Source organism: Pelodiscus sinensis, chromosome 11 (assembly GCF_052426305.1).
Source record: "Pelodiscus sinensis isolate ZL-2025 chromosome 11, ASM5242630v1, whole genome shotgun sequence".
NCBI classification, from domain to species: Eukaryota; Metazoa; Chordata; order Testudines; family Trionychidae; genus Pelodiscus; species Pelodiscus sinensis.
In genome coordinates this window covers 16,040,579-16,059,801 of record NC_143062.1, presented here as the reverse complement: position 1 = coordinate 16,059,801, position 19,223 = coordinate 16,040,579, and the positions used below count along the sequence as shown (strand labels likewise).

At 56.7% G+C, this 19,223-nt stretch overlaps 2 protein-coding genes across 6 annotated transcripts in view; both read right to left on the bottom strand.

Moving 5' to 3' along the window:
* The window catches only part of EHBP1L1 (EH domain binding protein 1 like 1), a 34,577-nt gene extending 22,699 nt beyond the window's left edge, over positions 1 to 11,878 (bottom strand). Inside the window, exons 1-10 of one of the 5 annotated variants that reach the window (XM_006131614.5) lie at positions 11,043 to 11,878; positions 10,415 to 10,642; positions 5,218 to 5,275; positions 4,973 to 5,068; positions 4,460 to 4,513; positions 2,968 to 3,146; positions 2,135 to 2,286; positions 1,681 to 1,716; positions 1,466 to 1,579; positions 737 to 1,127 (exon numbers count right to left, since the gene is read on the bottom strand). In XM_006131614.5, coding sequence (XP_006131676.3) covers positions 737 to 1,127; positions 1,466 to 1,579; positions 1,681 to 1,716; positions 2,135 to 2,286; positions 2,968 to 3,146; positions 4,460 to 4,513; positions 4,973 to 5,068; positions 5,218 to 5,275; positions 10,415 to 10,518 — 1,184 coding nt within the window. In that variant the 5' untranslated portion in view covers positions 10,519 to 10,642; positions 11,043 to 11,878. Of the gene's footprint in view, positions 1 to 736; positions 1,128 to 1,465; positions 1,580 to 1,680; positions 1,717 to 2,134; positions 2,287 to 2,967; positions 3,147 to 4,459; positions 4,514 to 4,972; positions 5,069 to 5,217; positions 5,276 to 10,414 lie in introns of all 5 variants that reach the window. The other 4 variants (XM_006131616.5, XM_075939246.2, XM_006131615.5 and 1 more) reach the window with 4 other exon arrangements.
* Positions 11,879 to 14,368: 2,490 nt separating this feature from the next.
* FAM89B (family with sequence similarity 89 member B) lies at positions 14,369 to 18,297 on the bottom strand. Its single transcript, XM_006131613.5, has 2 exons — positions 17,614 to 18,297; positions 14,369 to 15,680 (listed from the first exon to the last, which is right to left on the bottom strand). The coding sequence occupies exons 1-2, from the start codon at positions 17,866 to 17,868 to the stop codon at positions 15,396 to 15,398; spliced, it is 540 nt and encodes a 179-aa protein (XP_006131675.2). The 5' UTR covers positions 17,869 to 18,297; the 3' UTR covers positions 14,369 to 15,395.
* Positions 18,298 to 19,223: the final 926 nt, after the last annotated feature.

Sequence of the window (19,223 nt, the reverse complement as noted above, 5' to 3'; positions counted from 1 at the left end):
ATCCTGAGGGCAGAGCTGCCTCCTGGGGTGATTTCTCATCCTCCCACCTTGACAACAAAACCAGCCTTCTCGGCACAGGGACTGAAAGGCCAGGAACAGACACCAGCATCCTGGCTCTCCGCCCCACCCCCCAAACTCCTCTTCTCTAACTCCACCTCTCAGATCCTGGAATGAAACCCCGGAGTGGTGGCTTGGAGGCACCCGCCACACACTAGACTAGACCCCACTCTCCCTCGGGCCAGACCACAGCTAGCGCCCCCTAGAAGGGACAGGCCCCATATTCCATTCCCTGCCCCACCCCCAAACTTCCTCCTCTGTTAATCTGCTCTGTGCAGTAGAGAACAGCAGTTTCCTGCTTGGCCAGCTGCATCCCAAGCCCCACCCCTCTGGCACGGGGCAGAGCTGGCAGCCCAGCTCCCTTCCTGGGCAGGGGAAGTACGGCTTCCTCCTTGGGTGGGAACCCGCACTCGTCCTGAGCTGGGGAGGGGAGCGACTGTCAGACGCTCCAGAAGGCAGAAGCGAAACCCACACAAGGCCCCGGGTTTATCCACGATCAATCGAGCATTAACCTTTTCCCACCACACTCTCATCACTGGCACCCCCTGCCTCCTCTTCCAACCCCTGCCTGCCACAGCAAGGCTAGAACCCAGGAGTCCTGCCTCCCAGCCCCCTCCTCTAACCACTAGCTCCCATTGCTCTCCCAGAGCTAGCGTAGAAGCCAGGAGTCCAGACTCACCTGCCCTTGGTATCACTCCCTGATGCCGGCCGCTCCATCGAGGCAACTGCTTTCTCCTCCTCTTCAGCCCCAGGGTTGCCACCACGTTGTCCCATCTCCTGCGAGGGGCCTGTGCCTGGCTTGTGGGCCTGATCCAGGGCTTGGGTCCCCGTCTCCCCCTTATCGCCTGGTTCCAGAGCCCCTGCAGTTCCCATCAGGTTCCCACCGGCTGCCATGCTCTGCCCAGCCCTCCCGGCCCTGCCTGCACCACTTACTGGAAGGGTGCCCATCAGCACTGGTGGAGGGGAGGGTGCTGCTCCCTGCAGGACCAACTCCGGGATAGGGCCGGGGACTTCCTGCTGGGGGGCATCTGGGACGTCAGCCACTCGGACGGCTTCCCCCTTGGCAGAGCCTGCAGAAGAGAGGGTCCCAGAAGTCAGAGATGAGGGCAATGGAAGTGGAGGACAACTACACTGCAACTCCCCATATCCCTGACCTGGGGCGGCGGGAGTAAGCTCTGGCCCTTCCTCTCCTCAGGTCACTAGACCCCACGCAGTCCCAGAGCTGGAACAGAACCCAGCTGTCCTGATTCCCAGCCTCTACCCCCCACCCCCTCCCAGAGTAGGGGAGGGAACCATGGAGTCTTGACTCCCAGCCGCTGCTCAGACTATTAGACCCTGCTCACCTTCCAGACAGAATCCAGGAGTCTTGTTGCCCAGCCCAGGGCTTTTGCACCCACTGTTGATTTACCTGCCTCCAGGGGCACTCCATGAGGATTTGCTCTCCCAGCTGCTGCCCTGCTGGTCCCCGGGGCCGAGGGATTCTCCTCCTCTTCAGCAAGTGTGTTGAGCTCTCGCGATGTGTCTGGAGGGAGGAGGCAGGGAGAGAAAGAGAGAGAGATGTAGCAGTTGCTGCACGTTCTGCGCCTCACCTGCCCTGAAGCCCACTCGGCGGGATGGTCCTACCTGTGAAATAGCCCAGCAATATGGTCTGAATGAAACCTACAGTGCAGGACACAGATGGACAGCCAGGAAGGGATGGAGACAGGCAGACAGACAGGAGAGAGAGAGAGAGAGAGAGAATAACCAATCCCAAGACAGCACAGCTACCCCAAGGAGCGGGGACTGAACCGCCAGCCCTGGGGAAGAGACTGGGCCCGGTCACTGTCCCAGCAAAGAGAACCCTAGTGAGCGCCCTCTGCTGGAAGGCACAGAGACATTAGGAGCTGCTTTCAGGGCCACAGCAATAGCGGGGCCAAGGGGAACCCCACCAAAGGCAACCAAGTGAATCCGCAATCATGAATGGACAAGATTTGGGATGGCAACGGCTGTAGGCTAGGAGTGAGGGGCATGGGTTGAGATGGCAGGGGCTGCAGATTGGGAGGAGCACGGGCAGGGGGGACTGGCTGGCTGACCCCACCTGTTGGCCCTGTGCCTTGGCCACTCTTGTCCTCCTGCTGCCCCCTCCTGGCCATCTCGTCATCTTCATCGCTGTCAGCGAAGTCATCCAGGTTGCCGACGTCGCTGGGTTTGACGCTCATGAGGCTGGCCAGGCTCTGCATGTCCTCGTCTCTGGGGCAAGGCACGGTGTAAGGAGGGGATTTGCAGTGGGGGCTCAAAGCCCTATTTCCCTCCCTCCCCAGCCTGGCATGACTCTCGCAACCATTCGCACTGTCCCTCCAGAAGCATGGGCCTTTCCTAAGCTATGGGCTAGAGCAGCTCCACCCTTGCCTCTGTGGCCATTACAGGCAGTGGAAGGGACTGTTAACGATGCACCAATTGTGGCCAGGTGACAGTACGTCCTGCTATTAAAAACTGCCAAGGTGGCCCCTCTAAAGCAGGCTCTTCCTCAACAGTGGTGCCAGCGTGGCTGCCTCGACAGACCCTAGAAATAAGATGACTGCCTACATACCCTCTTCCTCCTCGCTCATGCCAAGATGACTGCGAACGCCCCTCTCTTCCCGTAAAGCCATGTCAAGATAGCTACCTACATTGCCCTCTTCCCCTGCAGTTACGCCAAGTCAGTTGCCTCCTGCACTAAGATGTCCGTAAAGAGCACCCACCCCCAGCCAAGTCTTTTGCTCCTTGTCCAGCCCCTCTTTGGGCCAAGCTCCTGCACTGCCTACACTGCTGGCACAGCACAGAGAGAGACATGCGAGCCAAAACTCATCCCTGCCCTACCTTCTGCCAAGGGACACTCCTGTTCCCAGACAGGCTTGTTTCCATAGACCCCACTTCACTGACAGAACTCACGTGGCTTTGCCCTCACGCAGGAAGACGCAGGACAGCGTGAGCTGCAGCGTGGCAGACACCACCTTAACAGAGCGTGGCTTCAGCTTCAACTTGAGCTCAGCCTGGGCAGGCGTGGGGCGGGCAAAGCGCTGAAGGTTAACATCGGCCGAGGCTAGCACCTTCCGGTGTCCCTTGGACTCCTGGGAAGAGGAGAGAGTCCTGACTCCCAGCCCCTCTTACCCTAAAACCACTAGATGCCACTCCACTCCCACAGCTGGGGACAGAACCCAGGAGTCCTGACTCCCCGGCCCCACTCTCTGTAACCATCAGACACCACTCCCATGCTTAGAGATGGGTCTAGAACCTAGGAATCCTGATTTCCCACCTTCCCTCAGCAACACTGTTCCCTTTACAGACTCTGTGGTGTTAAATGGCTCCAGTGTTCCGCCTGTGAGCTAGCAAGCTTTTAGTCCGAACTGGGAGAGGGCACGGAGAGGGTGCCCAGGGCTCTGGTACACTCACCATAACTCACCAAAGCGTGACAAGTGAGGTCTCTACTGCAAGCCAGTAGCTCATTAGTCATCATGACCTCTGCAAAATGTACATTCCCTACTTAGGGTAAGTTCTGGGAATTGGGGCTGACACCTGAAGTGAGGAACAGTGGGTGGTAAGATGCTTCTCCCCTGCATGTAGCATGTCCCACATGACTCCCAGCAGGGACCTTATTAGCTTTACTAAGCCTGAAACTACAAGAAACCTGCAGCCAGGGAAACACAAGCAACAGGGGCCTCGTGTTTTCATGTTTACGAGCCAAGGCAATGGAAGTTGGGGCATAACAGGAGGCACAGAGGTACATAGGAGACAAGCTGCAAGCCTATTTCTCTTGTGAACAGAGGAGCACGGCCAGCCTGGTTGTTATGCACTGGGAGGAAGATTTGTGGGGAGCAATTCCTGATTAGATGGAAAAGTATCTTGTTAGGTAAGTTTAGGCCCAAAAAGGCAAGTTATGAATTTTTTGTAAGCTTCCATTTGTTCCCAAGACCTTTATTTGCTGCTTCGTGAGGCTCCAGTCTAATTGACCTGAGGACTAGTTTCATTAGACATATGATGTGCTATCTTCTGTACCCCGGGCAATGTATCCATGAACATTGGGAGTGTCCAGCAAAGCAGAGGGGGGGGCTCCAGTGCCCCAGTGCATAAGAGGTGTGTAGGGAATGGGGTTGATAGGTGGGTCCCTGGGCTGCATGTTGCCCACTACTGCTGGAGAGGGACGTCAACATGGGGGGCACTCTTGCTGCCTGTGGCTGGCAGAGGTGGGTCCCGACAGGCACAGACAAAAGTCCATCACGCTAAGGACAGGGGTAGCGAGGCACTTTCCAGCCCTGTTGCCCTTGGGGCATCATTCCACCCCAGAGGAAGCTGCATCTGGCTTTCCTGGCAATGGAACACCCCATGACCTTGCTGGCTGTCGTCCAGCCTTGAGTTACCACACTCTGCTTATCCCAGGACGTACATTCTCAATCACAAAGGTCCATTCCTTATCTTCATACTCATCCACATGGGGGTCCTGTGGGGGACAGCAGAAGGTGAGCGGGGCTTTGCACTGTTTGTTTCACAGGACGGGGGAGTTCTTCACAAGGGTACCAGTGTGTGCATGTGGTTATACGAAGAGAGGCCTGAGACTGCATGTGGTGGTGTGCAGATGGATGTGTGACTGCAAGTGCAAGTGCCCAATGTGCACCCTCAGGTACACAGAGGAGTGCACAGGTACACATCTATGCACGGAAGGACTGTAATCATGAGCTGCTGTGTAACTGTGAGTGGGAGAGATGCATCACTGCTTTGGTGCAAACACCAGCACAGCCACAGAGCTGCACATCTGGGTAAGAGTCACTCATGTGCTGGTGTAGTCCTTGTGCCGGCATACACAGGCCAGTGTAAGAACACACGTGTCTGTGCAAAGGGGTACATGAGCATGTGTGTGCAGCAGGGTGATGGTGTGCTTGTGCAAGCAGAAGTTCCTTACCCGGTATAGCGTCACCATTATATCCACATTCTCTGGCACCATCCAAACGACCATCCCCCGGTACGGATTCTTGATCCCTGGCTGCCAGCTGTGTGCCTGCAGAACACACCCAGCCAGATCAGAGCTGGTGCCCTTTAGGGGAACAGCCACATGTGCCATTCCCAGCCTCGAGCCAGACAGTCCCCCACCGTGGGGCTGGATCACAGCTGGTCCCACTACAGGGAGGGAATCCTGAATCCACCCACCTTGGAGCAGACGCGTCGGTTCCTCCTGGTCCAAACCACAATAAGCTTGTCTGGCTGCCTGCAAGGAGGAGAGAACAAATGAACAAATTAGGAGGGGAGGAGAGGAAGAGCAGCTACAGTCCCAAGGACTCTTCCCATTGGGATCATGGTCGTGGGTGACCCAGGTCCCAGCCCTAGCCCCAGCGTTTGCCCCTCACCAGCCATGTTCTTCATGGAAAACCTTCCCCCCTTGGCACCTCTGCTAACCCCCAGACCTGCCCCCTTGTGCAACTCCATCTAACTCAGTATCCTCCCCGCTCCCTGGATCTGACCAGTTGTCCCTCCACACAGAAACCCCTCTAGTTAGAACTAAAGTCAGGAAGCCCCCAGCTCAAGGAAGGGGGCCAGTATGTTAGCCTAGAAGGGGCTGGGAGCCAGGACTCCTGGGTTCTGTCCCCAGCTCTGGGAGGGAAATGGGGGCTAGAGGTTGGAACACTACTCCTAGTTTGGGCTGCCCACAGATCAGCATATTGCAGAGCTAGGTGGGGAGGGTTTTTATCTTCCTGGCCTAGCCACTGAATGTGTGTGGAGAGGTGGGTGTGGCCCAGCCTGAACCCCCTGCTCTCCCTACACAGGGTGAGAGACACTGGGGCAGAGAGAAAAAGATAAGGATTGGAAGAGCCTGGAGAGAAAAATACGCCGAGGCATTAGGTTCAGTGCTGACTGCAAGAGGCATACACCCCACATTGACCTCTGGCCTCTGCATCACAACTTCCCCTAGCACCGCACTGGGACATTGAGGTCAGCACTGACTGGCAGGGGAGAGCCCCCACACCGAGCTCCCACCTTGCCCCCTGCTGCTGTCTCCCAGGTAAGGATGTAAAAAGTTGTTTAAAAAGTTAACTGTGTAACTGTTAAAAATCTTAGTGGTTACACACGCTGCAGGCTCGGCAGTTGGCTCCCCAGGAACAGGCTGGCAGCCCCTTTCAAGTCCGCTCCTGGGGAGCCACAGTGTACAACCTGCGTGGGGGTGAGGCAGGTCGATCCCACTCCTGCCTGCAGTGTTCTCCCTGGGGCTGGAGCACCCCTTGCCCAGGGCAGGCAGGCAGCTGCTCCAGCCCGTCCCAGTTAACTGTTAACCTTTTACATCCCTACTACCAGGTCCAGATAGGATCAGCCAGCCCTGGCATGGTGCAAACCAGTGAATCACTTTGTAGCCCAGAGAAGCTGAGTTTGCCTGGACTCAGGGCAGACAGGGTGTTTACTCAGGAGGCGTGGGGCTAGGGCTAAGATAGCAGGAGTGTGCGGTAGGATCCCAGCCCTCTGGGCCAGGAGTCTGAGGCCTCTGTCATGGTCCTTGAGAAGTGCTGGGCACCCCTCCCACACACACCCAATACTCCTGCTTCACCCCTTGACGTAAGAGCTTCTGGCTCAGACATTTTGCTCAGTATCTTTCACAGCCACATGGGCCGAGCCCTGGGGTGGGGCTGGCTGTTGCTTGCACTCACACACCCTAGATGCTGCAGCGCTACAGGCCTTGTGGGAAATCGAGTCTAGGAGTTAGAACAGGAGAGTTGTGCAGGCGTCAGGAATCCTGGTGTTATCCCCAGCTCTGGGAGGGGGTGGGTTCAGAGGGCTAATTCAGGAGGAGGGAGGAAGGGACTGGGAAACAGGACTCCTGGATTCCATTCCTGGCTGTGCCACGGATCCTTTGCACAACCTTGGGAGAGTCTGTGTGTGTCCCAGTTTGCTATCTCCCTAGCAGGGTTGCAGACAGGACTGCGAAGTGGTGTAATTCATTACTGGCTGTAAAGGCTGGAATTCCTGGCTCGGAGGCACCAGGGAAGAGCTGAAGGTTTCTTGTTATTGCAAAGGGACATTCTGGAAACTCTGAGTATGCAGCCCAGCCCTGGCTGATTGGGTCGCACTTCCAAAGTATGCTTATACATGAGGTTACCTCAGTTCCTCGGCAGCTTCTATGCACCAGCCTGAGATGCACCCACCTCTGGAAGAGGCACGGGGCTGTTTATCCAAGAATCTCCCACCCAGGGCTGAGATGCAGCTTCCTCTGGGGTGGTGTGCAAGGGCTATTAAGGGGGTGGGGTGCTGACAGTGAGTTTATCACATGGTAACACTGCCAACTGAATTTGACTCACTAGTTGTCCAGGGGGTTTCTGGCTACAGGACAGTAGCTGGCAGAGTAGGGGGGTGTCACTGCTGCTCTAGCTGCCTGTGAGCTGTGGGAGGTGGGATTTCTGACCAGTTGAGTAGGGTTAATAGCAGCTCACTTTGTTCATTTACATCCCCCTCAGCATCACAACTCACAACATGAAAGAAAACTGGGAACATCCTGACAGCAAGTGGATGCAAGTGAACAGGGCTCAGCCTCCTCCAGATGCACCACACAGACGTTCCAGTACTGCTGATGCCCCTTAGTCCTGACCCGTAGTCCCCTGCTGTCTTAGCTCTGGCTCCCAGAAGAACTGGGCTGGCCTGCAATGCTATGGAGTCTACTGGCCAGCTCCTCGCCTGTCTGTCAGTCATGGCCTCGCTCCCCTACCCCATGCTGTCACTGATTCCCAGGGTTCCCCTTCTCCCAGAATCTCAGCCAAGGCCCCTCACCTTCAACCCAAAGACCTCACTATGCCAGGTCAATAGGCTGAGCTTGCCCAGTTGCCCCAGAGCAGACGGATGGGACCATCCAACCTGGCACACTCACAACCACCCACCCAGGAGTTTCTAAACATCGTGCTAGCCAGAATGTCTGAGCCCTGTCAGGACACCCAGGAGGCGCCCCTCCCCCACCCTAACACTGTCATAACATTGACTGTTGCAGGGTATTCTTAGCTCTTGTATGAGGTGGAAATATAAACACACACACAGCTTGTAGCAAATCCTTAGTCCCAGCTCACAAGCCCTCCACAGCTCAGCTACAACTCAGCCCTGGGCTCCCCCACCTACAGTTCTGCTGGTGCCCCTCACTCCTGACTCTCAGCCCACTGCCATCCCAGCCCTGGGCTCCCTACAGCTGCCAATGCTCCTCACTCTCAAGGTGCAGCCCCCTGCAACTCCTATCCTGAATCCCTGGCCAGGTGCATTGCTCTGGGACCTGGGCCAGCTTACAAACACCTTCCTCACTCCTGGGCTTGTGGCCAAGGGGCTAAATTTAGCCCTGTCAGGAGGGGGGTTGGAGATCACAGCATCTCTGCAGGTGCTGAGCTAAATTGGTGTCCTGCTAGGAACCTGATACCCCCCCAACCACAGAGCTGGATCAGAGCAGCCAGAGCCCGAGGGCAGGGAGATATCCCCAGGCTGAGGAGAGAAGGGCTTTAGGCCCTAACCCGATATTGCAGTGGGGGAAATCACTGGGGCATGGCCATAGGAGAGGCGGGAGAAGCATGCAGGGTGGGGCCAGCGAAAAGGGAGAGGTCATGAGGGGGAAGAGGAGGGGCATCTGGAAAGGGGAGGAGGCCTTGAGGAAAGAGACTGTGAGGAGGAACCACAGGGAGAGTAGATGGAACACTTGGGGGAGGGCATTTGAAGGGAAGGGGAGGAGTCTGAGGGAGATGAGCAGGAGTTTGAAGGAAGAAGGGAGGTGCCTGGGGAGGGCACCCTGCTGGGATACTTCTGCTTTGCAAGCGCCCCGGTCTAATCCTAAAAGAGGCCTCAGGCCGTTATCCTGCCACCAACCCCACCTCCAAACAGGCCCACCCTTCCTACAGTCCCTCTGCCCCTCTCCCCCAGGTCCCTACCCCTGCTCTTCCCCGTCTCTCCTGTTTCTATTTTTAGCTGCTGCCACTAAATATTTTACATTTTCCCCCAATCCCTTTTAAGGTAATTTTAGTTAAAAAATATCCCAGGCTCCTCCCATGCTGGCTGCTTCTATTTCCACAGAGATGGTCCAGAGCTTGGGAGTGGGGAATCTCTCCACTCCGAGATTCCCCCTAAATCACAGGGGTGTCTCCAACTCTAGCCACCCTCTGTCCCCCCAAAACAGGAAATGAAGAGCTTCCCTCATCTCTATGTTCTAGATAATGCATTATACTTCTCCAGTCCTGTCATAAACCTAAAAGAGCCTCACCACCACCTGTCACTCCCTAGGATCTAGTGCACATTCTAGAGCCTTCCAGCTCCTGTCCCTCCTCCAGGCCTGGAGAGATGCCCACCTTCTGCCAGTCCCTGTATTCTAGAGCACGTTCTCCATTCTGTCTCGCTCCCCAGCATGGAGGGGTGTCCCTACCTCCATCAGTCCCTGAATCCTAGGTTCAGCTCTAGATTCCACACACACACACACCCCAGGCCCTGCATGGACAGGGAAAACACCTTCACAGAGGGCACAGTCCCCCTCAGACATCACATCCACCCCACCAAATCTACAAATTTCCAACTCCACAACAACCATCTCTGTGCCTCAGGTCGCCCCTTTCTGACCAAAGGCCTGCTAGGGGCTGGAGTCAGCATGGGGTGGGAAGGGAGATTTGAAAACAGGGAGCATGGGGGTGGAAGCAGGAACATGGGGCCAAAGGAGAAAGGAGAGACTCAACCACTATAATCTGGAGTTGTGGGGATCGACCCCTTTCCACCCTCAACTCTCCCCCTGCCCCAACTCCCACATTTCCCCACCAGGACCACAGTGTATGTGTGTCCTGTCTTCCAGCCTATCCCTGACAGCTCCACCCCAGGACAACAACCTGTCCTGGGCACCTCTCACTCAGTCACATACACCCCAACAATATTTTGGGAGCTCCATCCCTGTGGCTAAAATAGGAAAAACCCATCCCAGAGTGAAACTTCCCTGCACATAGTTGAACTGCCCCCATTGGAACTGATGGTTGAGAAAGAGTTAATATCCACCCCCCTCCGCCAGACGTGCCTGCCCCCTCCCCTCCCCCCAGCCAGCTGGATTAATTAACTCATGTCAATGAACAAGAGAAGAACTTCTTTCTCCCTTTGACAATCCCTCCAAGATCCCCCAGAAGACTCAGCCCCTCATCCTCCCATTATTAATTTCCCTCTTGGAGATGGAGGGGCTCCACCTATGCCCATCTCTGCCCCATAGTTATAATGGGGTCCCCCTCACCCACCTCTGCCCCTTAGTTATACTGGGGGCCCCTGTGCACAGCTCTGCCCCTTAGCTATATCGGGGTTCTCCGCACACACTTGTGCCCATGCCCGGCTGAGCCGTCCCGTCCCAGCCCGGGGGGCTGGCCCCACTCACCATTTCTTGGTGCACTCCACCATCAGCTCCTGGTAACAGGCCACGAAGTGGAACTTGGCGGCGCGTTTGCCCACGCGCTGGAGTCTCTTCCACGCGGAACTCATCGCGGCTCGTGGCGGGTCACGCGGAGCAGCCCTCGTCCGACCCGAGACAGTCGCCCCACAGGTTACGGCTGCCCCCGCAGCACCGGCCGATGCCCCGCGATGCCCATCGTGCCGGACCCCAACGCTGCCGGAACACGACACCCGAGCGGCGGCGGCTTGGATGCGAGCAGAGCCAACGGGGCTCCTCGAAAACTTGCGGGGTTCTGGGCTGCCTCCCAACACCCCGATCCCTGAGGGGCTGGGCTCCCCCCGACACCCCGTTCCCTGAGGGGCTGGGCTCCCCCCGACACCCCGTTCCCTGAGGGGCTGGGCTCCCCCCGACACCCCGTTCCCTGAGGGGCTGGGCTCCCCCCGACACCCCGTTCCCTGAGGGGCTGGACTCCCCCCAACACCCCGTTCCCTGGCGTGGATCCTCCCCGGACACTCCGATTCCTGTGGGGGGGGGGGGATTGGGCTCCCCCCGGACAACCCGATCCCTGGAGAGGTGTTGTCACCGCGAAGCCTGGGGAGAAGTTGGCTCTCACCCCCGGGTCTCTGCGGCCCCGCTCTCTGCCCCCGGGCCAGACGCCGGGCAGATCAGTTCCAACTCGGTTCCGGTGCCCGAGCCCGACAGGCAGCGGAGAAGGGAAAACTCCGGCGAGAGCGAACAAGGGACCCGTGCCAGGCTGCCAGCGCCTGTCGGCCGGCCGTGGCTGCGCTTCCTGGATCCTGCACGCCCCTCCCTAGGACTCGGGGCGCCGGGGGTGCGCGCCGGGCCGGGCTGGGCCGGGCTCGCCCCGCGCAGGAAGTTTGCGCGGAGACGAAACCAGAAGCAGAAGCAGAGGAAAGGAGAAGCAGAGAAAGGCGCGAGTCCGCCCCCCCCAGCCAGGGGGCAGCGGTGGGGGCAGGGCAGCGGTAAATGGGGTCGTGCCTGGAGATGCCACCCACCAGGGTGGGCGCTTTGGCCCAGGCACGTCTGGGGTCCTGGGAGCGAGGGGGGCTATGCACTGGGGAGGGGGTCGATGGGGGAGGTGCTACATAAGTGGAAGTAGGGAGAGGGGGCTAAATGGAAGGGATAGAGAAAAAGTGGGGGTAGCTAGAGGAAATGGGGGTAGCGGGAGATTGATGGTGTGGGTTCTGGGGAGCTGTGGGGGGGGGGGAGTCTGGGAGATGGCCAGAGGGAGTCACAGTTGGAGAATACAGTTTTTGAGGGGGCAGGAGAAGGGGTAAACAGATCTGAGTTAAAAGCCTCCCACTGCACCCTCATGCTCCCTTCTCTGGACACCCCCTATTTCCCCCCCTCCCATTTTTTCCCTGCAGCACTAGGTTATCTTAGTCCTGATTGGGGGAGGGGGACACAGCATGGGGGATGGGGAAAGGATCACAACTGTGGGGGTCATGACTAAGACCAGACTGGAGACACCCCCCTGCAACTTCCCCAGCCCAACCCTCCTACCCCACCCCCACTGACACTTCCCACCCTCCACCCCCCTGCTCACATAGCTGCCTGTGGGCTCAGCGGGTATAAATACCCAGTAAGCTGAGCTGGGTCCTGGCATAGGAGCCACCACCCCAAATTTAGAAATGGCCTGCCAGGCCCAGAGAGCAGCTAACTCCCCCAGCTCCGGGCAGGGGCCTCCTGCTGCATGCAGCCTCCTGCAAAAGTGCACACGCCAGCACAGGCATTGGCACAAGGATCCCTGCCCTCCAGGGTCACAAATAAGCCATATGTACATATGCTGTGCCCATGGGTCCCTGTGTAGACACTCATGCATGGCTACAGGTGGGTGCACAAGCTCATGGCCACACATCTGCCTGGTACTTGTGTTCATGTCATGTGTGTCAGGGCCATTAGATGGCCACACATGGATCATGTCCTGTGTGCAACCACACATGTCACATGTTGCTTGTCAGTGAATCACAGGCCTGGACTCCTGTTACACTCCAAACACAGTCTGCCATGAATCCTTTCCCCACTTCCTACCCACAGGGGTTGCAGTGACCATTCCAAAGTGTGTGTATGGGAGCAATGACCACAACACCCCGTGTCCCTATTGCCCTATAAAACACCCGCTGTCTCTGAGTCAGTGGCTGCATCATCAGCCCCCACCCCAATGTTAACACAACAGAATCTGCAACTGAATCAGGGTGTCATGTCTTGGTCCTCATTTCAGACCCACAGCCCCATGAGCCCTGTCCTAGGCTCTCCCCCACCAGTCCTACAGCACCTCTCAATGCCTCCCCTCAGCTCCCGGACACACCCAGCCCTATTGGTGCCCCTCAGTCCCTCTCCACAGCCCCCAGCTATACCAACATGAGCTCCCCCAGCTCTGCTAATGCCCCTCAGTTCCTCCACACAGCCCCGGTGGGAATGCACTCCCACACCCACCCAGGCCTTTTCCATTGTGATTCTCTTGTCAAACACTGAGTAATCCTGACTCAGGGCTGGGATCTTCTAGCCACACCTGCCCCAGCTGAGTAGGGTGAGAGGGGGTGGACTGTCAGCTTGGAAAGAACTTGCAGTCAGCCCTTCCCAGGCTGCCTCTACTCCTTCACCTTCGAGTAGGGACATGAACCTGGGAGCTGACAGCAGAGCAGGGATGGGCAGCTGCAGCACATTGTTAAACACTGCGGGAACAGGAGACAGGGCCAACAGTGCTATTTGAATGCACTATATTCCCCAAGGCCACTCGGCCATGGGAATCCTGGAACCAGTGGAGGCTGCTGAACTCACTTGGGGCAAAAAAATCAAGCAAATGAGACCTGGCCCCTGGCCCCAACCCCACTGTGTGCTCCCAGAGGCCAGGCCTAGAACCCAGGAATCCTAGCACCCAGACCACCCACTAGACCCCACCATGCTTCCAGATTTGGACAGCTGGTGTAAATTAGACAGGGCTGCACCCCCCCCCTCCCCAGGGAGAAGGGATGGGGTATATATTGTCCAGCCAGGCCCAGGCAATGCTGTGTGTCTCGAGGGGGCCCATAGTGGATGGGGAGGGTCCACAGTGTTAGCCACGCTCCCACCCCTGCCAGCAGGGGCCTTCCCACTAGAGCTGCTGGGTGAGAATAGGAGGAAGAGGGGCTGACAAGAACATTGTGTGTGGGGAGCCTCCTGAATGACACAGTGTGGGACTGAGGGTTCAGGGCCCCACTGTCCCCTCGATCAATCTGGCAGGGGGACACCAAGACTGGCTGGGCCTGGAGGGATGGGATGTCCCTGCCCCCACCATCCTGCTAAAGGAGCCATGAGCCCATCTCCCTGTGGACAGAAATTCAGACTCACTGCTCCCCCTGCTGGCCATGAGTAGTTCCTGCAGGAAATGTCAGCTACAGGGTAGGACAGGGCTACTCAACTTTGGAAGCCCAGGGGGCCACAATGATACTCACAACATGTGCGGGGGGCCACAACTTAAGTGTGGTTGCATATACATGGAAATGCATATGCAAATATGTGCAAATAGCTTCTTTCACACAGTACCTCTCCCCCCACCCTGGGTGCTCCCAGCACCTCTTCCCTGGGGGCTAGAAACACCGATACCCTGTATCCATCTGTGCCAGGTAGCCCATCCACTTGCGTCTTCCAGTGTTCACCCTGCCTGGGAGAGGCCTTGCCGTTGTGGAGTGTGTTCCCAGAGGAGGCCATGTTCAAAGGATCCCACCCATGGGCCGCGGGTTGAGCCCCCATGTAAACCCAAAATGCACCGCGGGCCACATGTGGCCCACGGGCCATGTGTTGAGTAGCCCTGGGGTCAGGGATGCAAGAAAACTTTACACGGAATCAGCTATTGCTGGGGTTCAATCTCTAAGCCTGGCTGTTCCTAGCCTGGCATCTCTGGGCTTGCCATGTCAGTTATGAAAGTAAAAAGATTGCTTAAGCCCAAGCACTCTTTTAATTACTAATTAAGCAGTGCACAGAGCCCTCCAGGTTCAACATACCAGCCCTTTCTGTTCCCGGATAAGTGGGGCAGGAGCAGTTGCTGGGCTCTTCTCAGGGAATACAGTGTCACCAACCCCGACCAGTCAAATGTCATGAGATTAGCCCTCAGAATCACATTGGGGAGATGAAACCGTGGTTTGGGAGCTCTCTCTCCTCTTGTTCTCCTCATGCTGGGACATCCCCCCACTTTGGGCTGCTAACCCTATGCTGCTCTTCTCTACCACTACCAATACCCCTCCATGGCCCTTCTTGGCATGCACTCCCCACACCTGTCCTCCATCTTCATCCTGCCTGAAGGCTATTACAGGTCCAGCTGACAATTCGAATGGAGACAGGTAACTCTTGGCCTTCTCAGTTACCTTGTGGGGCAAGCGAGGGTGGGGGATGAAACTAGAATTCCAGTAGGTCCGACACAAATGCTGCAATTACTTTCCAAGTTCTGACTCCCATCCCTATGTACTGGAATATTACAAGGCAAAGTCAATCTCTGAGGATTTATTCCACAACTCGGTTGGGGTTCAAGTCCCGACAGGCTGTATATATTACATTTCGCCTCTCCCCCTTCAGGAGGGGCCGGGTTTTTTTCCCGTATGTGTCAAATGTTTTTAAATTTTATTTTTAAATATCTTAAAAGTGGCCATTTTTGGCTCCTTGCTGAGGCACTAAAACCTGCTAACAGGATCCTAACTGCCCACCCACAACAATGCAGCAAAATGCACTGCTCTAGCCTCTCCTTATAGGGGGCACTGCAAGGAGAAGGACAGGAGCTGGCTGCAGAGAGAGCTCCCAGATACTCTAGCCTTGGCCTCTCCCAGCAGGCGGCACTGTAGGGAGTGGGACAGGATCGCTGGCTGCAGGGGGAATGCCTGGCTTCTCCAGCCCTGGCCTCTCCCAGCATAGGGAGCTCCCAGCTACACATGCTACTATGTCCAAAGGGGGTGAGGCTGCAGTGACCACAGGCTCAGATAGTGATGTGGAAGGAGTCCTGCAGCCATTGGTCACGGGAGTTCTGGGGCTGAGGCAGGCTGAGCCGGCCCAGCAGTGGTGTCTCCTTGTGCACATCAGGTCCTGGTGGCTCCACCTCAAATTCATCATCCTCATCAGAGAAGCCGTTCTCAGCAGCGTAGGAGCCCTCAGAGTGAAGGGACGACGACATGTCCTGGAACAGCCCTTTGTACTCCTGGATTGACTCGTACAGCGACCACAGCTGGCACAGCAGTGACATGTCCAGTTGGCGCAGGCCCACCTGTGAGGACAGGGACCAGGAGGGTCTGTCACAGTTGGGTCCGTTCCTCCTCATGGCTCCCTGATGCCCTTCAATTCCCAACCCACAGCCCCACTGCTCAGCCAGTGACTCTGCCGCCTGCTATTCCATCCTACCTTTGCTGCCTCCTGTTGGGGGGAACAAGACCTGCTTTATGTGTGTATTTGCATATATGGATATCCATACTTGGGTGCATGTATTTCAGGTGTAGCAGTGTCTGCACACCGTTATCACCACACTACATGCCTATTCTATAAATACAGTGCACATTCACACTAGCCTGGCTGTGTGAGTTGTATCCATACAATGCCCAGTGCAATGGAGCCCCGTTCCATGACGAGGGCTCCTAGATGCTAATACTCTTCTTCCTTCTTTCCACTTCCCTATTCAGGGTTGGCAACCTTTATAGACTTCTTCCAAACCCATGACCATGTGTCTGCCTTTGGTGCAAACTGATCTTACTAAGTTCTGCTTATATCTGGCCCATATCAACAGAAGGGCCATAATGGGTCAGACCAAAGGTCCCTCTAGCCCAGTGTCCTATCTGCTGATAGTGGCCAATTCCAGGTGCTCCTGAGGAAATGAACAGGACAGAATAATCATTGAGTGGTCCACCCCTTGTTGTCCAGTCCCAGCTTTTGGCTGTCAGGGATTTAATGACACCCCGAGTGTGTGGTTGCATCCCTGACCATCTTGCCTCATAGACATTTTGATCAACCTACCCTTCTTAATGTATCTGATGTTCCGAGTCTTTGGCTTCTCCTTGGGTCATCTTCTATTCACAGTCATTGTAAGGGCCATCCTATGAATATACCTCTGGGATCCCTACTGGTAAGGTCCATGTCAACACAGCTTGACCTCTCTCAACTTGTGTTCAATGGGGCAACCCCCATGAGGTCCTTCACAACCTCATTTCTAATTCACTACTGCTACTAATGACACTGAAATGTATAGATTTCAAGGCCAGACGGGACCATTAGATCATCTAGATTAACTTCCTGTATTGCACAGGCCAGCTAATGCCACCTGTATGTATGCAACATCCTTTATGCACAGCCTGGACATTCACATGCATTTTTGCCCAAACCCAACATAATGCTACACACACATGTACACAAACATGCCCATATATGTCCTCCCCACATGCTAGGTATTTACAATACACACATGCAGCACAATACCCACACATGTGTGATGCATATGCTGTTGTATACACTCCCTCCACCTACACGCACAGACACCAACATAAAGTTACACATGTACATGGACACAAACACAACCAAAGACATTTTGATCCAAATGCCAGTCACATTCAGTCATGCCAAGCCTAAGGAGTTGAAAAATTGTAAGCCAGATCCCCGCCTCACTGCACATGGGCATACATAATGGTGGGTCCCATTTCTTTGCCTGCTGCCTTGGAGCCTGGAAAGTGGGAGTAAGGGGAGGACCATAGCATAGGCACATCCTCCAGCTAGTTAGTTCCCTTCTCAATCAGGAATAGCTGCCCTGGGATAAGCACCTCTATCCCACTAGAACTGTGTCCACACAAGCAGGCACTGTGGTACTTTAAGGAGCCTGGAGCTCTTAGAGCAGGGCAGCTTTGGAATGTGGGCAGGCACTAGTCAAGGAAAGCTGCCCCAAATACGATGAGACTCTCAGTGAAACCTTGGGAGCTTGTGACTCCGGGAAATTCCCCAGCCCACAAGTGTCCCAAGTTCTGAGGCAAGTCTCCACCCCCCCCCCCCCCAACTTGTGTCCACAGTGCCGGCTGCCCGGGGAGCTTAGCAGTCTACCCCAGCTAAGTGGTGCATGGGAGGCAGGGGGCACGTCATGGGAGGGCAGAGAGGCTGTGCCATGGAGAGGACGGCCATGCCACGTGGGGGAGGCTGTGCTATGGGGGCAGGGATGCGGTTACCATCTCCTTGCGCAGCATGGCCAGCGCTGAGTCCAGGTTGGCTGGTTTGCTCCGCAGCAGCTTCTCGGAGGCAGCTCGTGATTTGCTCAGGTCGTCCTGGATCCGTGTCTTCTTGCTGTACACTTTCTCAATCTCACGCCATGAGCCGCCACTGGAGTTGAGGATCCCGCTGAGGCCCTTGGGCAGCGGGGGGAGCCCTTCAATGGAGCAGACGTTACCCCCCAGGCAGTCCTGGGGGGGCTGGAGGCCATTCATCGTGGACAGGAGATGGGGAGGGAAAGAAAGAAAAAGAGAGAGCCCCCCAGGCAGATAAGCTCAGCCTGTGGCAGAGAGGTGCGTCCGGGCTATACAGGTGTCCAGTTCTCTCTGTCCCTGTCCAAAGCCTAATTCTCAGCGGGGAGGGTCCTTCTACTAGGTCCCCACACACTGTCTTTAGGGGGCATCCACGATCGAGCTAACTATGCCCCAATTCGACCGTCCTAGCTGGTAGCTGCCCCCACAGCTTTCTAACAGGCCGATCCCCCCGTCAGCCAGCCCCTGCAGCGCCCAGTCCGGTGCTGATCTAGCTCAGGGCGGGGGGGGGGTGGGTCACGCTAGCTTCACTCCCTCACCCCTGGGGGGCTAGGAAAGGGCCGGCCGGATCATTCTGTGCTCCCGCCCAACGCTTTCGGCTAACCCAGGATCTCAGGACAGCTCATCTCGAAGCCTCCTTCCCCTTCCACCCGCTGCCATCCGCGCTGCTCCGCTTCCCGGCTCGCTATTTTCCGGTCTATTTTTCCATCTGGTGCCTTTTTCCTGCTTCTTTGTTCCGCGGGCTTCTGGCCGCGAACCGCCCTCTGCGGAGCTCGAGGGGTGGGGGCGGCTGGAGCGATGGAGAAACCCTTCGCAGGCGGACGAGCGCGGGGCTAGCAAGCCACGCTCCCAGCGGCTCGGGGAGCTCGGATGTCCGCTCCGGCCCTGCAGCCCTTGGAACAGAGACAGACAGACGGACAGAGGGGGCGTGGCAGCCTGACAACAGCTGATGGGTTCCCTAATCCGTCCCCCGAGCCGGCTCGCCCTTTGTTTGCTCTGCCTGCTGCTACCACACCCCACCTGGTCCCTTTCAGATCCCCCTCCCCGAAAGGGGCAGGCCGCCTCGGGCTTAAAGGGGCAACAGCGGCTGGGACACAAGGAGACCCCCTCCCGAGGGCAAACAGGGCTCTGGCTCCTCAGCGAGTGGCCTAGCAAACAGATCCTCCCCGTCTCCACCAATAGGCTCTTTCCAGGTCTGCGGTGGGGCCCACTGGCAGGGAAGGCCAACCCTGGGATGCTAATCCTCTGGCCAGACGCCTGGAGGGTGCGGAAAGCCGCTTAGCTGGAGAAAAACAGTGGCCTCAGCTAGCAGCAGGGCTGGGGGGAAGGGGCAGATCAGACATGTCCCCAGGGGCCCGTCTAGAGTGCTGGGTTTGTGCAGCCTGCTACCCTGGCATCTATGCTCTACCTCTCTCCTCCTCCATCAGGTAAAAAAAATATACCGGACAGCTAGGGATGATGGGCTCTATTGCTACCTCTGGAAGGGAAACTAGGGGGTGAGAGCAGGGGCAGGGACGAGGGTCAGGACTCTATCCTTG

Excerpts from the sequence above, each read along its gene's own strand:
- FAM89B (XM_006131613.5), bottom strand. The coding sequence starts at position 17,868 with ATGAATGGCCTCCAGCCCCCCCAGGACTGCCTGGGGGGTAACGTCTGC. Across the intron at positions 15,681-17,613 it reads CCATGCTGCGCAAGGAGATG|GTGGGCCTGCGCCAACTGGA; the intron begins GTAACCGCATCC and ends CTGTCCTCACAG.